Source organism: Symphodus melops (assembly GCF_947650265.1).
Source record: "Symphodus melops genome assembly, chromosome: 6".
Lineage (NCBI taxonomy): Eukaryota > Metazoa > Chordata > Actinopteri > Labriformes > Labridae > Symphodus > Symphodus melops.
Window position 1 is genome coordinate 26,873,255 of NC_136696.1, and position 18,348 is coordinate 26,891,602.

At 41.7% G+C, this 18,348-nt stretch overlaps 3 protein-coding genes across 4 annotated transcripts; 1 reads left to right on the top strand and 2 right to left on the bottom strand.

Annotated features, from left to right (window-relative positions):
- Window positions 1-640: 640 nt before the first annotated feature.
- On the bottom strand, window positions 641-5,440 carry LOC306825492 (uncharacterized protein). The gene is made up of 7 exons (XM_079346272.1): window positions 5,144-5,440; window positions 3,534-3,658; window positions 3,148-3,214; window positions 2,034-2,184; window positions 1,667-1,809; window positions 1,283-1,393; window positions 641-893 (listed from the first exon to the last, which is right to left on the bottom strand). The coding sequence occupies exons 1-7, from the start codon at window positions 5,297-5,299 to the stop codon at window positions 723-725; spliced, it is 924 nt and encodes a 307-aa protein (XP_079202398.1). The 5' UTR covers window positions 5,300-5,440; the 3' UTR covers window positions 641-722.
- Window positions 5,441-6,345: 905 nt separating this feature from the next.
- Window positions 6,346-9,737, bottom strand: LOC306825493 (uncharacterized protein). Its single transcript, XM_079346273.1, has 6 exons — window positions 9,128-9,737; window positions 8,974-9,040; window positions 7,549-7,693; window positions 7,287-7,429; window positions 7,049-7,159; window positions 6,346-6,620 (listed from the first exon to the last, which is right to left on the bottom strand). Exons 1-6 carry the CDS (start codon window positions 9,397-9,399, stop codon window positions 6,441-6,443), a joined length of 918 nt encoding a protein of 305 aa, XP_079202399.1. The 5' UTR covers window positions 9,400-9,737; the 3' UTR covers window positions 6,346-6,440.
- A 2,706-nt stretch (window positions 9,738-12,443) lies between these two features.
- On the top strand, window positions 12,444-18,269 carry LOC306825490 (patatin-like phospholipase domain-containing protein 2). 2 transcript variants are annotated; one of them, XM_079346269.1, is made up of 9 exons: window positions 12,444-13,172; window positions 15,108-15,340; window positions 15,405-15,485; window positions 16,152-16,361; window positions 16,443-16,503; window positions 16,583-16,771; window positions 17,219-17,351; window positions 17,447-17,547; window positions 17,581-18,269. In XM_079346269.1, exons 1-8 carry the CDS (start codon window positions 12,968-12,970, stop codon window positions 17,523-17,525), a joined length of 1,191 nt encoding a protein of 396 aa, XP_079202395.1. In that variant the 5' UTR covers window positions 12,444-12,967; the 3' UTR covers window positions 17,526-17,547; window positions 17,581-18,269. The 2 variants fall into 2 exon arrangements, with proteins under 2 accessions (XP_079202395.1, XP_079202396.1); XM_079346270.1 differs by having other exon boundaries at window positions 15,420-15,485.
- The last annotated feature ends 79 nt before the right edge of the window (window positions 18,270-18,348 follow it).

An 18,348-nucleotide genomic window follows, 5' to 3' on the forward strand; every position in this document is an offset into this window, starting at 1 on the left:
ATATTTGTAAATCGCCATCCTGAAGTCACTGTTGCTCGCACATACAAACAAAATATATCAAAAGAAAGCTCTGACTGTCCTCTCACTCATAAAGCAAAAAATAAAACAATAAAATGTTCCAGTCTCCCAGGAGAGGCATTTGTTTGACAGTCACACACCACATACACACACATTGGCCTCTCACTCTAACTGATGTCCAGAATTTCAGTTTTTACTCAGGTTTTAAAATTGCGACTGTGGTCTCAGTCTGAATGCTAGATAAAAATAAAATACATCGAAACGTGCGCCTATTTGTGCTGTCGCTCACAGTCCAAACGGATTGGTGATACCATGTTTAGTTTTTAAGATATTTGAGGTTTTGCGAGCAGTGGTAAGCCCATTCAAATACATTGATAGAATGTTCTGGCAGTCTGGCAGATCAAAGCTGAATGTCAACCAATCAGTAAGCAGCAGGTCAGAGTTAGAGTGATGACATCATCATTTGAGTGGGACCATAGCAGTGTGACAGAGTTCTGTCTTAGCTGTTAGCTGACTACAGTTAAACAGTCTTACTGCAGTATAACTCAGAAACACAAACACAGACAGCAACCACCCTCACAATTTATGCTGGAATTGTCTAGTTTATACATATTGACCTATGTACAAAATACCAACAATTTTATTAGGAAAAAAAAAAATTTAAATTAAAAAAAAAAAAAAAATTAATAACAAATTCAGTTTCATCAATACGAAACTTCGAAGCGGCCCTGGAGGTAAGCCCCGGCTGTGATGGGAGGATATTTGTCAGAGCCGTCACAGCAGCTGATCAGAGCCTCGTCATCCGGATGGACGAAGAAAGCCAGCGACTGACGTGTGTCGAGGTGTCCAGGAGGGGGTAACAACACTCGGTGCCGCTGAGGGACGAGACAACTCAAATGAACATCTTTCACATTTACACCAAGCAAGCGGCAACATCTGGGGTTGAGAAATGAAGAAAATGCTAATGGGTAAGAAACCTGCAGTTCCTCAAGTGTCCACTTGAGGCTGCCTGCAGAAGTCACATAAACTCCAATTCAAAAAAGCCTGATTTTACAGCACAAGTTATTATGTTTACTGCCTGTTTCAAGAAACTAATTTGATTTGAATAGTTCATCTTAATTAGCACTCAGGCTTATGACTTGTGATTTTAACACGTTTCTGGACATTTGCTGCAGGTCTTAATCTAAATAGATGTCAAACTCACAGGTATGGCATGCACAAACCCCCCCCCCCCCAAAAAAAACAACACCCTTTCTTAACTTACCACAGAGACGTAACGATCGCTGGTCCATTGCTGCATCAGGTCTGCGATATTGACGAGGACTTTGTCGGGGTGGCAAGGGGCATCGATGAATTCACCTGACCGACTAAAAACCTTGAGGAAGAAAAGGGCCAAACATACAGTACGTTAAGTTAGTCTAGGTTTTCTTTAAAGGTGGGAAATAAAGATCAGATAAAGAACAGCAAACAAGATCTGCACACCAAAAACACCTCCCGAGTCTTCACCTTGTTTGCTTTTCTTTACCTATTCATGTTTTTGAAAACAGCGCCCACTTTGGGATGTGCATGTTTTATTAGATTTGTAACCGGAGATGTAGAGTATAAATATTTTTTCCACAGGGATGGCAGGAAGTGTTGATGGTTTCACCTGCAGTCCTTTAGAGCCCTGAAACAACAGGGTGATGCTGCCGTAGTCTGAATGCTCTCCACATCGCTGCTGTCCCTCCTTGGCCTCCTCGCACTTCACTGGTGGGTAGTACAGAGAGCGCAGCGTGGTGCCGTTCTTATCAGCTGAAGGGGGGGAAAAAATATCTCTGTTAACACCCGCCGGCCTGTCCTGTCCGGTCCTGTCTCTGCTGGTCCTGTCCAACATGCACAGATAAAATATGTTTCTTGTTTTAACCTGGCTGCAGAACTGATTCACCTGGAGGACAATGACGGCAATAAAACCCAATTCTGATTCTATACCATACTTGAATATGAGAACAATCAACAGTTCCTTATTGTCTACCTACTTCCTATTTGACCGTGTGCCCTGAGGAAGACCTCCGGGTCCAGTTTCGGGTCCAGACTGAGAGCCATCACCCTCAGCACCCGCAGAGCCAGCTCTTTACACCGCTGGAAGAAAGCCTTGTGGACCTCCATAAATGGAGCTGGCGGCCATTTCTACAGCAGGAGAGAGCAAAATATGTTTTAGTGTATAAACACAAAAGATGCACTGAAGTTTAAAATAAAAAAAAGATTTGGGCTGAGCTGAGACAAGTGATTTGGAAACTTTCAGCTCAGCAGTTTTCACTTCTCTGTTTGGCGTTACTGACATGTGATGAATCAAAACCTGTTTGTCAATCAGGCTGCAAAAAGAGAAGTTTTATTATGTGAAAGGCTACACAAAGTTATAGGATACATTTCTTATTCAAAAAGCAAATTAATAAAATAAAATACAATAAAAATGATTCCAGAGAAATGTATCTGAAGCAGAAACAAAATATAAGGAGATTTTAAATGTAATCTTTTAAATTGAAGTGTAAGAGCTGTCAGACAGAAGGAGCTGATCTGTCTCGTCTGAACGTCTCCATGTCGGCGCTTCGTGCAGTTTGAGTCTAAACGCCTTCAAAGTGAGACTGTGAGAGTTCAGAATATCAGACCTGATATGATAAGAAGTCAGATCTGTCCCATCTCTGGTTTGTCATGAATGTCAATGTTTGTCAAACTCTCCTAAACCTTTGAGAGAATTAATCATTAACCTTCGACGTTTGGTTTACCTTTAAATGTTTCAGTTAGCACGGATCAAAGTCAGCGTGTCTCAACAGCTCATGATGTTCTCGCACAGCTGGTAGAATGATTTGTATTTATTGATTAATTCATCTAATAAATGTTTCTCCAAAGCTGAAATGCAGAGGGATGGAAGCGCACGTGTAGCGTCTGTACATGGTACAACCAAACTATCCACTTGTCCACTTGGCGCTCTGGAAAAGGCCAAAAGAGACTCTCGTGTTTATTCACCTTTTAAAACTCAAACAGTGATGCAAGCTGCCCCGTCTGCCCTGCCTGAACATTGACCTCATCACTGTTTGCATTATAAACAAGAGGGTTTAGCTTCCCAACACGCAATGACAGAGCAATCCTTACCAAGTCTGATTGAAGTGAGGTGATGTTGAACGCCTCCTTTAGGTCTCCAGGTTTTTGCGGATTCAACCTGAGAAACAAATTTAATATGAATTAAACCCAGATAACATGCATTCAAATAAACTAACGTTGCGATATAGAGCTGTGGTTCTCAACTCGTCTAGTCTCAGGAGGACCCACCTTAAAAAAAAACAAAAAAAAACCTTAATCTTTGTAGCTGAACATTTGTGCAGTTTGGATCTCAGAGGATGCAAAACATGTTCACAAAGAGCTTAACAGACTTTTTCTTTCCTGACCCACTGAAAACAGCTCCAAGACCAACTTCTGGGTCCTGAGCCACCAGTTGAGAACCAGATATATATAGATATAGAGGATCTGACAATACGTACTTCTCAGTCTCCAGAGACACCCAGCCGTGGTTTGGACTCCCTTTAAAGCTGCTTCTCCTGAAGGGTTGTTTCAGTTCGTCCGGCTGAAGGAAGAACTTCTTGGACTCGTCCATAACCTGCCTAACCTATCAAACCAGATAAAAATAAAAAAACATGCTCCTCTTAAAACCATCCAACTAAACTTCATACAACTTGTCATTGCATGAAATTACATAGGAAATGAATGCGGGTCATTTTTGACCCACGTTGTGTACTGTAATAGACTGGTGTAGTTTTGAGTCCTAAAACCAGAGAGTGAGTTAGCATTTTAGCGCCGTGGGTTCCTAACTCTAAAAGTCAATGGGGACTTTTGAATGGGTTTTTGGTTAGACGCCTGAAATAAGGTCTGTGGTTTACACAAGCTTTAGGGCAGGGGTGTCCAAAGTGCGGCCCGGGGGCCATTTGTGGCCCTTGAGTGGATTTTTTGTGGCCCTTGACTTCAAATCGAAGAATCAGAAGATTTTGGCCCAGGCCTCATCAGATATTTCGTTCTTTTTTTCTTTTTCATGTTAGCGAAGGAGACCTATAAAAGCCTGACTATTCTTTCCAAAAAATTAGAACACAACAGTTTCACACTGCAATTAAATATTGTGTATTTACATTATTTTTTGAAGAGGTCAAAATACAAAAAGTTCCCTCCAATATCTAAAAAAAAACAAACAAAAAAACCCTGTGACCCGTGAGCGATTTTAACGCGACAATTTTGGCCCTCAAGAAAAAAAGTTTGGACACCCCTGTTTTAGGGTGTATTCACGCCTAACTTGTTTGGTTTGCTTGAAACGAACTCAAACCCTGCTGTGGACCTTTTGAGTCGGCGTGAATACAAACCATCGAACTCAGGTGGACCGAGACCCAGCCGAAGAGGTGGTCTCGGCTCGCTTCCAAACGAACCCTGGTAAGGTTCGTTTGAGGTGTGAAAGCAAGCAGACCTCAGTCCGACCCAGCTCTAAAAATCTTCCGGCTTTTTTGGACATCACAGGCTCCCGTAGCCTCGCGCATTAAGGGAAGTAATTGTTTGGTTAGCAGCACAGTGTTGTTGTTTGTTTCTATTGCCTACTTCTTTGATGCAAGACATTTAGTCTATCTTTCAGACACTTTCATTGGTGTTTCATCTCTCTGTTCTTTTATTATCCAACACATTTAAATCACACAGACTACGAACAGAACAGTAACAGTCTGATCTCCTTTCCCCCTGCGCCACATACGTCACTTATAACCTCGGCCACATTCATCATAACACCGGTTGATTGCCTAATATTTTCGTACCTGTACTAAATGGATGAAATTGTTGCTAAAATGTTTAATACCAGGACAGCGAGTGCAGCATGCAAGTTCTCCATGATTCTGGATGAATGATGATTCATACACCCTTAAATTTTTACGCGAAATCCCGCCGAACGTTACGCGAACGTTACGAACGTTACGAACGTTACGCGAACGTTACGAACGTTGAACGCAGAGCAACAGTCCACACCCACTGGATAAAACACATCAAACTAAACGTCCTCCAGCTTGTCATTACAACAATAATAATAATTATAATAATTATAATAATAAAGATAGTTTCTTACCTGCTCATGGCTGATGCCTGTGTTTTCTAAGAAGACAAACCCAACTTCATGAAAAGCTTTATGCAGCTGTTGGCTCAGAGGTTTCAGATGCTCCTGTGAAACCTTTGTCCTGTGAATGCCAGCAGCGCTGAAGTCCAGAATGGGAATTGTTAACATTTTAGGAGACTGGACACGATGAAAGGATCCTCATACCAAATACACAGGACAAGACTGAAGCAGACCAAGAGGACATGACTGAGGGTGAGCTACTCATGCGCGCGCGTCTTCCATGACCGCCATTACCAGAAAGGGGGTTTCCTTTTGGGCGGGATGGATGCATGCATTACCGCCACCTATGTGCTGGAGTGTGTACCAGATATACTAAAGATTAATTCAAGCAAAGCACAGCACAGTTTGAGATAAGACTCTCTTTTAAATGTTACAACTTCCAAAACAAAGAAAAGTTTGTTTTATTTACTTGTTTTGTTTATTTACTTTATTTTTTAATATTAAATAGTGACATATGTAAGCTCAAACTACATACTCCAGTCCAGTGGGTGGTATGCACCTCTTTAAATTATGATTGTAACCCGCCATTAAACTAAAAGGAGAAAAAGAAGAAGCCACACATCCCACATCCATGAGAGAGGGTCTATACAGTCATAGATGTTTATATTTTATACAGTTGCCTCAATCAACTCAAAATACAGATCCAAGCTGGACATTGAAGTACAACATGTCTCACATCCAAACTAGGCCACACTAGTCATTTCAATTATTGCAGATTTACATCTTTCTTTTTTTTAAAGTAATTCTTGCTCAGAGAGCCAAAATAAAATCTCTGTAAAGCGATGACTGTTGTTACATCTTCAAACTGTTGGAGCTTCATATTGATCTTACATCTTCTTGATAGTTTTCTTTTTTTAACTTAGTTGCACTGAAGTTTCTCTTCTGTACTTTTTGCAGACAATGTTTGAGAACAATTCTAAAAATAGATAAGACTATAGAAATAGTGTGATTAGTATGCATCTATATATATATCTTAATTTTTGTATCGTTTACAATTACAGGTTGGAGTAGAGTGGGAGGCAGAAAATGTTTTTCCTCATCCAGAGGGGGGCACTTGTTTGGGGGAAAGCAGCTCAGCTTGAATCTGGATCTATAGACTCATCCTGTGCTCTTTGGATGATTGTCGAGTCTTGTGTGTATTCATGACGAAGTATACAGGCCGAGAGTGAGAGACTTCTGCAATATGAGAAATGATCAAGAAACTGAAAAGCAGCTGAAGCATTTATTCACTGTTTTCGATCATATCAAGTCAGTTCTGTCCGTATGAGCTGTTGAGTTTCTCCGTCAGGTAGGCCGCTCCCGTGATAGGTGGGTATTTGTTGGAGCCGTCGCAGCAGGTGATCAGAGCCTCGTCATCGGGATAGAGGAAGAAAGCCAAACTCTGACGTGAGCCGGAGTCTCCAGGAGGGGGCATCAAAACTCTGTGGAGCTGAGGAAGAACACAGCTACACTAAGAACCTTTCATATTTACATATTTAAACGCAGGCTTGGTCATTTTTCTCCAGATATACTTTTTAAGATGTTGGTTGAAATTATCTTTAGGTCCCGACAGAAATTAATAACTCATGTTCTCCTAAAAGGGAACGAAGAAAATCCATCTGTAGCAGTTTGTAAGTCTGTAAAAAATTTGACCAATATGTGTCACAAGGTCCCAATCTGATGAACCAATCACACGCCTCCGTGTCTCCCTGCTTTTATGCTGCGAAGGTGGTTGAGCAATGCTTCAGATTGGCGAGTATCGTCTTCACAAGACAACATGTTTAGCTCTTCTGTCATTCTTCTGTCTTTGTGAGAGAAACATCTTAATCCAACAAAACCTTCTCATGTAAGTGTGAAACAAACAGAATCTCAACTTACCACAGAGACAAACCGATCGCAGGTCAAGCGTTGCATCATGTCGCCGATGTTGACGAGGACCGCTCCGGGGACGCAAGGGACATTGATGAACTCACCTGACCGATTAAGCACCTGGAGGTTTGCATTGACAGACACAAAAAAACACATTTCCTCTTCAACAACAAAGGGGAAGTTAACACGCCACATTGAGTTTGGGCTTTCAAGTAAACTTCTATCTGTGGATGAAACGTGGCGTCACCTGCAGTCCTTCAGAGGTTTGATACAACAGGGTGATGCTGCCGTAGTCTGAATGCTCTCCACATCGGATCTGATCCTTCTTGGCCTCCCCGCCGATCACGGGTGGATAGTATAGTGAGCGCAGAGTGGTGGCGTTCCCACTCACTGGAAAAGAAACATCACTGATGAAAAAAACCCAACTTATATCGAGAGAGGGAAAGACTTTTCTTTTTCTTTCCATCTGACCATGACAGCAAATCAGTTTGTTCTATTTGTGTACCTACTTCCAACATAACGGTGTACGCCGAGGAACACCTCCGGGTCCAGGTCCAGACTGTGAGCCATCACCTTCAGCACCCGCAGAGAGAGCTCTTTGCAGCGCAGGTAGAAAGGCGTCTGGATCTCCTGAAAAGCACCTGACGGCCATTTCTACAGCAGGAGAGAACAAAGTCAAAGCTGCAGACTGACACTTGCACTGAAAATAAGAAGTCCTTAAAAATTTTTTTAAAAAGACGTACATCAAATATATGAACGTACCAAAACCTCTTCAATCTCCAAAAAGATCATTTTTAGAATTAATTATAAAGTTACTTATTTTGTTAGGTTATTTGTGATAACTTAGTTTGTAGTAGTCAATTGTGTTTCCCACTTGTGTCCATGTTGGACAGGTCCTCAGGTCCTTTATAGTCATAACCCTGACTTGTGTCAGTTCATGTTAGGTCTGTTTTGTTAGGTTGAAGTCTTAGTTTTTTTTAAATTTTATTAGTCAACCTCTTATTGATTTAGTGCCCTGTAGTTGCCCCCCCACCCCACACACACACACACTATCTTGTCACATGTTAAATTGATAGAGCTTTGTCCCCTCACTGATTGAGGCTCCATTCTTTGCTTCAGAAACCTACAGTTGCAGATCACATGATCAACCAAGTCAATCATTATCTTATCATAATCTTCGACATAGTAGTCCCAATGAAGGCGAATCAATCAATCAATGACGAGCACAGAAGTTAGATCAAAGCACCACTCAGGTTCAGTTTAGGCGGACCCCAGGTGTCTTGTACTGGAGTCCCCCCCTGTAGAACTATGACGGCCCCAAGATAAACCCCTTTCAAGATCCTGCTCAGAGACTCAAAGGAGGCAGCATACTCTAAACTGCCATCTGGTACATATATGCAAATACAAAAATCAGAGACTTCTGCAAAGAGGCAACCCTGACCTCTCTTCTCTCAAAATATTTATGCCAAAAGCAACAAAAAAAAAAATAGAAATTAGATTGTTATTTGAGTTGCAATTGTCCCTGTTAGTGCCATTTTCTATTTTTTGCAATTTGAATTGAGATTTAGATCATTATTGTGTTAATTTACATGTAGTGACGTGTCTGGGAGAGGAGCGCGTGCGAGCCGGTAGGTGGAGCTCTAGCGCAACTTGTGGAGTAGAAATTGGGTATAATATGTTGGGCTGTTTTCTGTCTGTGTTCAAATAAAGACTGTTTAGTGTCATTGTTAAATAACACACACGCGTACTGACTCGTTGCTCCCGTCTGGAGTGGTTGATTGTATGAACATGTAGAGAAAGTTATTATATTTAGCCACTACTACTTTTACCACAGTACTATTCAAATAAGAATCGGTGTTGAATAGTGTAATGTGTCATGTAAACAAACTATCAAGCTGCAGTCGGACTTTGACATGATGGAATCATTAACCTACTATGTTTGGTTGAGGAGAAACAACGTTGAATGCCTCCTTCAGGTCTCCAGGTCGATGTTGATTTAACCTGAGATGCAATTTAAATTAAATCTAAATTAGTGTCAGTCAGTAAAGTCAACACAGGTGACATAAAACACTGTGAACATATACTGACCTCTCTGACTCCAGAGACACCCATCCGTGGTTTGGGATGTCGCTGTTCCTGCTGAAGGCTTGTTTCAGCTCATCTGGCTGCAGGAAGAACTTCTCTGAGATCTCCATCACACGATCCACCTCCTCCTGACTGATCCCAGTGTTGGTCAGAAAAACAAACCCAACTTCTGTAAATGCACTTTTCAGCTGCTTGCTCAGGATGTGCACGTGCGTGTCAGACACATCTGTCTGATTGATGCTGTACGCACCGAAGTCCACGACAGGAATGCTCATTTTAGGAGACAGAATAATTCAAACCAATCTACGTGTCTAAAAGCAGCAGCAGAGGACCTGACTGATAAAAATCCTGCTGGTGACAAAGGTGACCTTTTTATGTCGGCACGCGGGCCTTTTCATCCAATAGGATACCACCGATCACCTTACTGAGCACTGGTCACTTTAATGATGATCACCCTAATCAGGTCTGGTTTCACTCTATTGTCTTTGACACTTAATGCTAATCTGCTCCTCAATAGTTGGGCACTTTAATGACAATCACTCCTGGTTTCACCTTATTGTTTTGGATACTTGAAGGTCAGCACTTTGTTTCTGAGGCTCTCTAACTGTTTACAGGTCTCTTTTGATCAGCACATGTTTTTTTCTCTCCTTCACAGTTTATATACATTTATGCTCTATAAGCATAATTCTAATGCTAATCTTAACTGCTCAGGTTCAACCTGTAATTATGTTTACTCTCAGTCACATAGGGGCTGATAAATCTATCTTGAAGGGTATCAAAAAGATTAAACCGTGAAATATACAGTAGATAATGTACCTGTTTAGCAGATTATTGGTTGCATGACGCCCCCTACTGGTTTCAGAGTGCAACAAAACTGAATCAGGATCAGCCTACCTGCAGTCATACTGGTGATATCTTGATCTGCATGATAGAACTAGAACAGGTTACAAGTATAAGTAAATAATATTATATATAAGTATAACAGTAAGTATAATAATAAAGTAAATAACTTATTAACTCTTATTTTTTCTATCTCATTAGTGATGCCATAAGATTCAGACCTAAATGTAATTATTGCCCTCTCAGTCTGTATCATGCTACTCAACTCACTTTATTTGCATGCTGTCTTTAACACTTACTGGCATTAAATGTTAAACACTCATCTTAAAGTACTTTTATACCTGATTGAAGCTTCTTGTGTTTCGTTTCATGCGGATTACGGTCATAGCCAACACAGCCCGAAGGGAGGACCTTTTTGAACGGCATATTTTTTTCTCTCATGTTGAGGATTTCTTGTTGAAGTACTTTAAAAGGTATTTGTTGCCCAGCTGTGACTTCTGTCAATAACCCCAAAAGAACCCGAGAAAATATATGAGAAATGAGAAAAATATTTTTACACCTTAAAACAGGAGAGAAAATGTTCAAATCAAAGAATACTTTATTTTACTTAAAGGTGTTTACACATTGGATGACAACACAAACAAACAATATCTCTGTGAGGCTGTTTTCTCTTCGGCTTCCTTTAGACGTTCACAGGTGTTCATCTCGGGGACGATTTCTTCTGTGATTTTTTTTCCTGCTCTGTTGACTTTTATGATTTCTTGTCATCGTCCTCACATAGCCATTTGTGGATCTTGGGGTATTTGTAAATCGCCTTCTGTTTGTTTGTTTGTGACTTATTGGCTCTTAAATAGCTCCATACCTAAATAACTCGGCCATTGAGGCAGGTCAGTGTTCACCTGGTGCAGCTGACGGCTGAGCCACAGGAAACCTCATCATATTAACATCTATCTTAACTTCTCTTTCATTTACGCTGACTCCTGAGCAGCTGTAAACACAACACTGAGGATCATTCAGGTTGATCTTATCTTCCAGTTGCATTCTTCAAATATATTAAAATACAGGTTTTAATCTTGTAGAATCTCTTTCACATCTGGTGGGGATTTTTTTGTTTGTTTTCTGTTTTTGCTGTTAAATATTTAGCCAAATCATAAATTCTCATGTCACTTTTACCTGGATAATATGATTCATCTCTGCTCAATAAAATGACAAATCTATCCATCTATCATGTCAGTGTTTTGACTATGTGATGATTTAACAATCAGGTGTTATATATGACATCCAAATTGCTAGTCATTCATTCACTCACTGTGTGTAGCTGCCCATTGACACTCATGTTGGGCATATGCGGGGTAAAGTGTCTTGCCCAGGGACACAGCGGGGCTCGAACTCACAACCTTTCAGTCGAAAGTCGAACATGCTATCAATAAGGTGTCTATCAATAAATTTAAGATTGTTCATGGAGTTTAAATCAAGGAAGGTAGCCTCATAACATTTGCAGTTAAAAAAAAAACTGAACAAATACAAGCTCAGCTTTCAACGAAAATAACTGTTTTTACGTTTCTATGGAAACAGCGCTACATAAAGCTAGCTGGCTAGCAGTTCCATTCTAGCTAGCGTTAGCCTACAGCTAACAGTAGCTCAGTAAAAACACTTACTTTCAATAATAATGCAGGTTGTCTAGACCATAGACATGTATAGAAAAATAAATAAAGCAGTTTTGTCTGAGACAGTTTCAGCTGAGGCCGTTTAGTCTGAGGTTTGACATCAGATGGAGGTTTTCCTGAGAATTGGTGTTTTTTCATCTGAGGTCTGAGACCCGAGGATGTCTTAACATGTATGCCGTATTTTTCTTTTCCAATAGACTCTCCAATCTGTTTATTTTAGTTCATGATCGGTGTTCGATTAATGCACAGAAACATCTTCATCTGCTTCCAAACACCTAACTCTAATTACCTGGAGCCTTGGCTTTAAGCACAGTTTCAGTCAAGACTCCCCCTAGTGGCCAGTGTTGGAACCACATTCAAACACAAACTCACAGAAACTAGCATTTTGGCTCCTACATTTTTTGTTGTTCCAGCTGTGACTTCTTTTAATTTCCTTCAACATTTGAATACTTTGTCCATTCTTTAAAATAAATGCAACTTTAATGAAACCGTTTTTACAGTTTTATTTGTTTTTCAGTTGTTTTCTAAGGTTTTAAACGTTGAACCTTTCAAAACAACTGAAATTTATTTTGTAAATCATCTCAAGGTTTATCCTTAGTCTATTTCTGGTTAAATTCCTTCTTTAACCCACATTTGTCTCCAGCACATAAAGCATGAAGCCCCTACTTACTGTACCTCCTTCAAACTGTAGATGGTTGCATTTCATTTGGACACCTCTGACTTGTTGTAGTCAAAAACTAAAACGCCAAGAGTTTCTAACGTCCATCACCTTTTAAATTTGCACGCTGTGCTTTAGACACAGCCTTTAAACCCAGAGAAGCTGATCTTAACTTGTGTATTTTACTTCGTTCTGTGATTTGCATGACTTGATTAATCATTTTTCAAAGATCAAGATTACACACCTTGTGGACTTTACCGTCTTAGAGGGAAAGCCAGTCAAATACAGAGATCAGCAGCACTCAGATAAGATAATATCTCTATGAATGTTTTTACACCCTCAGCAGATTTCTTTATAGGCATAACTTTTTACAAAGTACAGCTGCAGCAGTTGTTATTCACTCACTCCCACCGTGTTCCCCCTTTCCTTCCTCAGTGATGAAAACGATCACATGGCATGCAGCTGGCCTAATTGCTCTTGTCAGTGACCTCTGCAGCTTGTTTTCTGTTTCACAGCCTGTGACGTTTGAGCGGAGCAGGTTGTGTAACAGCTCATCCAACTGTGAGTGTAGTGGGGTTTACATGTTGACGAAATGTTGAATGAAAGCCAGACGCACCAGCTGACCACCTGACAGGTGAATTGAGAAGAATCCAAGCTTAGAGGTGTGGATTTGATGTGATGGGATCCTTAGAGAAGACATTTGACTGGGACCAGGAGTGGAACATTTCTTTTGCAGGATGTGGATTCAGGAGTGTTTACTACCTGGGAGCTTTGAGCTGTATCCTGGAGCGGGCCCCACAGCTGATTCACGGAGCCTCTAAGATCTGTGGAGCCTCTTCTGGGTGTCTCGTGGCTGCAGCTTTGACTGTCGGGATTCCCATCGGTGAGTTTTCTGAACATAGCAGATGATTGTGTGTTTTACTCTTCAGGCTCAGACTCATATTTTACTGGTCTGTAGATTTGCAAAAAAAACCCAACAAAACATCAAAATCTGTTTTTCTCATATGTAGCCTATAACTTCCTAATGCATGAAGTGAAAGGCTGCCTACACACTGATACACACGCATATAGTTTAAGTGCACACACACACATTTGACCTCCTTGAATCACGTCTACTCACTAAAGTGATGTTACACCTTTCTACTGTAGAAACGTTTATCTTAGTGAGGAAGTGTGTTCAACCTGTTGCTAGCCATGAAACATTTTTTCAGAAGCTTTGATTGGTTAATCAAGTCTGTGTGATAATTTACAAGACGTACTTATTGTTTGAAATCACACGGCCACTTGTGCAGCTTCTCCTTCGCCTGCTGATCGTTACATCAGCAGGTGAGTCTTAGTTAGTGATTGGATTCACCTGTGCATGTAAACGCAGGTGGAGATACACGCGTGTCTCACTTTGCACTGAGATGGATTGAAAAGTCTGCACCAATAATGTTCTCTGTTCTGTGAGTCAACAAGACTTCATGTGGTGCTTGAAGAACATTTCTCCTGTTTTCTCCTCAGCTTGAGAAACTCTTCATCCTGTTAGAAGTCCTCCTCACAGTTTTTAAGGACAAAGACACTTTGTGAATAACTTTCCTCTTTTGGACATTCTTAGAAAATGTCCCGTTTCCTTGAATTCTTCGATTTTGTGTCCCAAGGATCAACTCTTAATACTTCAGAGGCTTCGTGAATCCGACCTTCTGATTTCTTGCATGTTGTTTGTTTTGACTTGCTCGGTTGTAACCTGCATCACAAGTTCACCCCGTGTGGTATCTGAACCACTTGGCCTATAAAGCGTTTGGGGATACGTTATCTGAGAGCAAATATTTTTTCAAACGATGTGTCGAGTAAACACTGTACAGAGCAGGTTCACTGACACACGAGCAGTTCATGTAGTCGCCAGAGCAAATTCCACAGGTCACATGAAGTGTGAGGCTAATGAGTCCGAGTGACTGTAAACCCCCCCCCACTCACAGCCCCTCTGTATCCCCCCTTCGTTCTCTCTCACACACATACAAAGACGTTTTGGTTAGAAGAACAGCAGTGAATTTGTTTTAATATTTAAAGTGCACAACATTAACAAAGTGATGAAAGTCTGACATCTGGACCAAGACTCAGAGCCAAGAAACATTTCAAAACACAAAAAGAGAGATCAGCTGCATAATGTCAAGGTTCAAGGTTCTTTATTTGTCAATTCCAAAATATGTCAGACATACAGTGAAATCGAAATTACGTTTTCCCCCCTCCCCACGGTGCAATGTAGATAAAAAGGGTACGGTAAATAAAATAAAACAAGGTAAAAAAGATAAATAATATTCACATTAATAAACCTAAATGTGCAAAAGTACTAAGTCACTAGTTTCTGTAAAATAAGAAAAGGTATGAGAGGTTTTATTAAGTAACTAACTTTACATACTTTATTAAGCGCTGAGGGAAATTGTGGTTTATATTCATGTGGAAGATGACATGCATTAATGGAGAGATGTGAGGCTGCTACACAGGGGGGTTTCGGTGCCTTGCTCAAGGACACCTTGGCAGTACTCGAGAAGTAACCCTGGCACCTCTCCAGCTACACGACCGAATCCCTTATTTTGGTCCGCACCGGGACTTTAACCCGAGTCCGAACTGACTGAGCTCCTGTCTCCCCTGGGATCCAGATTCTCCTGGAACAAGGAGAACCAACATATCTGTTAGATAAAGACCAAAACAATCCGTTGTAAATGTGACTTCTTGAGTTTCCTCACTGGGGATCATTAAAGGATCCTCTCATCTTCCTTCATTCGACTCCCTTGATGTTTCAGCGTCTGGGCTGACTGAGCCTCCTTCCTCTCCACAGAAGAGTTCTGTGTGGATGTTTTGACCACGGCCAGAGAGGCCAGAAAACACACTCTGGGTGTTTTCCACCCGACCTTCAGCCTGCTGCGGACGCTGAAGGACTTCCTGCTGAAGAAGCTTCCAGAAGACGCCCACCTAAGAGCGTCCGGAAAGCTCTGCGTGTCCCTCACCAGGATATCTGACTGGGGGAACGTTCTGGTTTCCGAGTTTGACAGCAGAGAAGAGCTCATCCAGGTGAGAGAGGAATCTGTGAGGAGGACGACGTTGTGGGACAAAGTTTCAAGTTTGAGATGTCAAGTTTGATGTTTTGCAGGTTCTTATGTGCAGCTGCTTCTTCCCTTGTTACAGCGGTCTCGTCCCACCGTCCTACCGGGGAGTGGTGAGTAAATAACCTGCACGTTTTAGAAGCATGTTCGGCCTCTTTAACCTCAATGATTAACACAAGGCTCAAAACATGGAGACTGAAAACATTCAAAAAGACCACACAGGTCGAACCCAGAGTTTGATCCAATGTAAATAACCTACCAAAGTAATAAAGGAGGCTGGAGACCTGAATAACAAGAAAACAAGGTGTTAATATTAAGAGACTGAAAAGAGGACGAACATTGTTCTCCAGCAGAAACTTAAATAACAAAACCCAGCAGTCTTGACATGCATTGTTAAAAACGGGGAACAAAAGTTCTTCAGCAGCTTTTTATTGTTTGGAATTTATTCAGTCGTGGCCTGAAAATATAGAAACTAAACACACAAATCATCATTTCATCTTCAGTGTTTATATTCTGTTAGAAGGTACAGGTTAGAAAGATGACATGATCATGATCTATAAATGTCAGACATGTACTTTTCTTCAACCTCAGTGAATCACACTCGTTCAGGTGCAGAGAGAGGGAAACATCTCAACAGGTCACAACTTAAAGAGTGACTATTTATGAGCCAATATTTGTGAACTTCATCGTACCGTCCTGTCTTTATTCATCCTGTCCGAATAAAGCGTACTACTCCTCTTACCCTTCTCTTTCATATACTGATGTGTGAATCTTCTCAGTACTACATGGACGGAGCCCTGAGCAACAACATGCCGCTGTTCGAGCTCAGAAACACCATCACCATGGCTCCGTTCTCGGGAGAGAGCGACATCTGCCCCCAAGAGGGAACTTTCAACATCCTCGAGTCCAGCTTCACCAACGTCAGCATCCAGGTCAACACTGGCAACGTGCACCGAGTCTGCACGTCCTTCCTGCCTTCCAGACCCGAGGTCAGTCAGTCAGTCTGCTGTGGACCTTTAATAAGAGCAGAGCAAACATCCCTTCATCATTTCTCCTTCTTGTCTTGGTAGAAGCTGGCTGAGATCTGCCACAACGGTTACGTGGACGCTCTTCGTTACCTGAGAGGAAGAGGTGAGCTCCTCCACCTTCATCCTCCCGTTTGAACCTTTTGATTTGTCTAAACATACTTTTAGTTAACCGCTTGTGACAGAGCTGCACAGAACGCGGCCCCCTCGGCCGTGTTTGGTGAGAGAGACCGGGGAGGGAGTCCGACCTGCTCGTCGCGTCGACGTGGTGGAGTCAGAGAAGACGGTGATGAACGGAACAAACGTTCATGAGGATGATCACGACGGGCTGGACCCGAGAGTCGTCCAGAACCTACCTGCCAGCTTGAAGAAAGGTAAGAACGACGGCTGGGACGAGCAGGTCAAAGGTTTCAAGGTCGACGGATTGTGTAGGAAGTTCCAGTAGAAACCAGCAGGGACGCGTTTGGAGTGGTGACAATTTGAAAGCGATTGGAAACCCTTAAAAAAAATCAGTAACTCGCCCTTTACCATGTCAGAGGAGGGACTTTAGATCAAACCAACGATTAGGTTTATTTTTGCAAAGGCTGCTGGTTTTTTCACAGATCAATGTGACTTTTTACTGAACTTTGAATTGCAAAGAAAAACTTTGCATGTATTGTTCGGAAAGGAAAGTAATAAACACTCTTACATGTTGTGTGGGGACCAAAACTTTGCAAGTTAGACTGTGCAGACTTTTGCATACACGTGTAGTATCTAGTAAATGCCTTTGGTATTGATGAGATCAAAACTGGTGATTGTGTGTGTGTGTGTGTGTGTGTCAGTGCTGTGTGAGGCGTGCAGGGACAGTCATGAAGACGACTCTCGGCTCTCTCAGTTCTTCCCAGTGAGATTAGTTCTGTATCTGCTGACCCTTCTGCTGCTTCCCATTCAGCTCCTCTTCGTACTCATCCAAAGGTAAGACGGGGCGACAGCACACAGACAACACATCGGTTTTTTTGTTTGTTTGTTGCCGCTTGTGAAATTAACAATTTTTCTTTAAATTGTGTCAGCTTGATATTATCAGGCTGTAGTCATCTGCAGACTGCAGACGGTGATGGGAGATCTCTGCAGGCAGACGTGGAGCACTGAGTGGTGAGAGGCAGACGAGCCTCGACAAACAAGACTGAAACTGTGATGACAAGAATCAGCCTTCATCCCAACAAAGACTTCACTGTAACCTGGATCAGTTCTCTCTCCTCTACAACGGCTTTACTGGAGCGACAGGACAGTGAACAGAGCTGGAAATCAAAGAGAGAGAGAGGAGCCACAGGTGGAGCCTGAGCCGCCCGCTCAGAGGACTGCAGCCTCCGTACATGAACTTTTAAGTGTAAGAGAAGAATGATTAGCAGAACATCACAGAAGCCTTTGAGGAATTCAGTTTGAAAGAAATGATGGTTAAAATGGTTTTATCTGAAGTACTTCCACGTTGATGACGTCAGGATTGTTTTCAAGCTGATCTGCAGCCGGTTGTTACGTCATTTGGATTCTTAGAAAAGTCTTTAAATGAAAACTCTTGACTCTCCAAGATTATGGCTGAACGGTAGAGAGGAAGAAGTTGGATTGTTGATTCCTGTTAAATGTGCTTTAAAAAAATAAGTAAAACATGTGTTAAAAAAAAAGAAAGTTGAATAAAATGTTAAAATCAGCTGGTGTGAAAATTAAATCTCATTATTTACGCAGCAGTGCATTCAGACGCCAGGAGCTACAGATCTTCACTGAAACACATGATGCAATGCTCTCCCTGACCACCAGAGGGCCCCGCAGACTGGACTCCTTTAAAACTGTGAACCCTGTTCTCTTTCACATGGTGTTGTTCCCTCAGCTGGCTCTGCCCGGTTTGACCAGTTTGACTTACATACATGACACCGCGGTGATCATCAGAGCCAGAAAGACTCAAACGTCCTCCAAATAA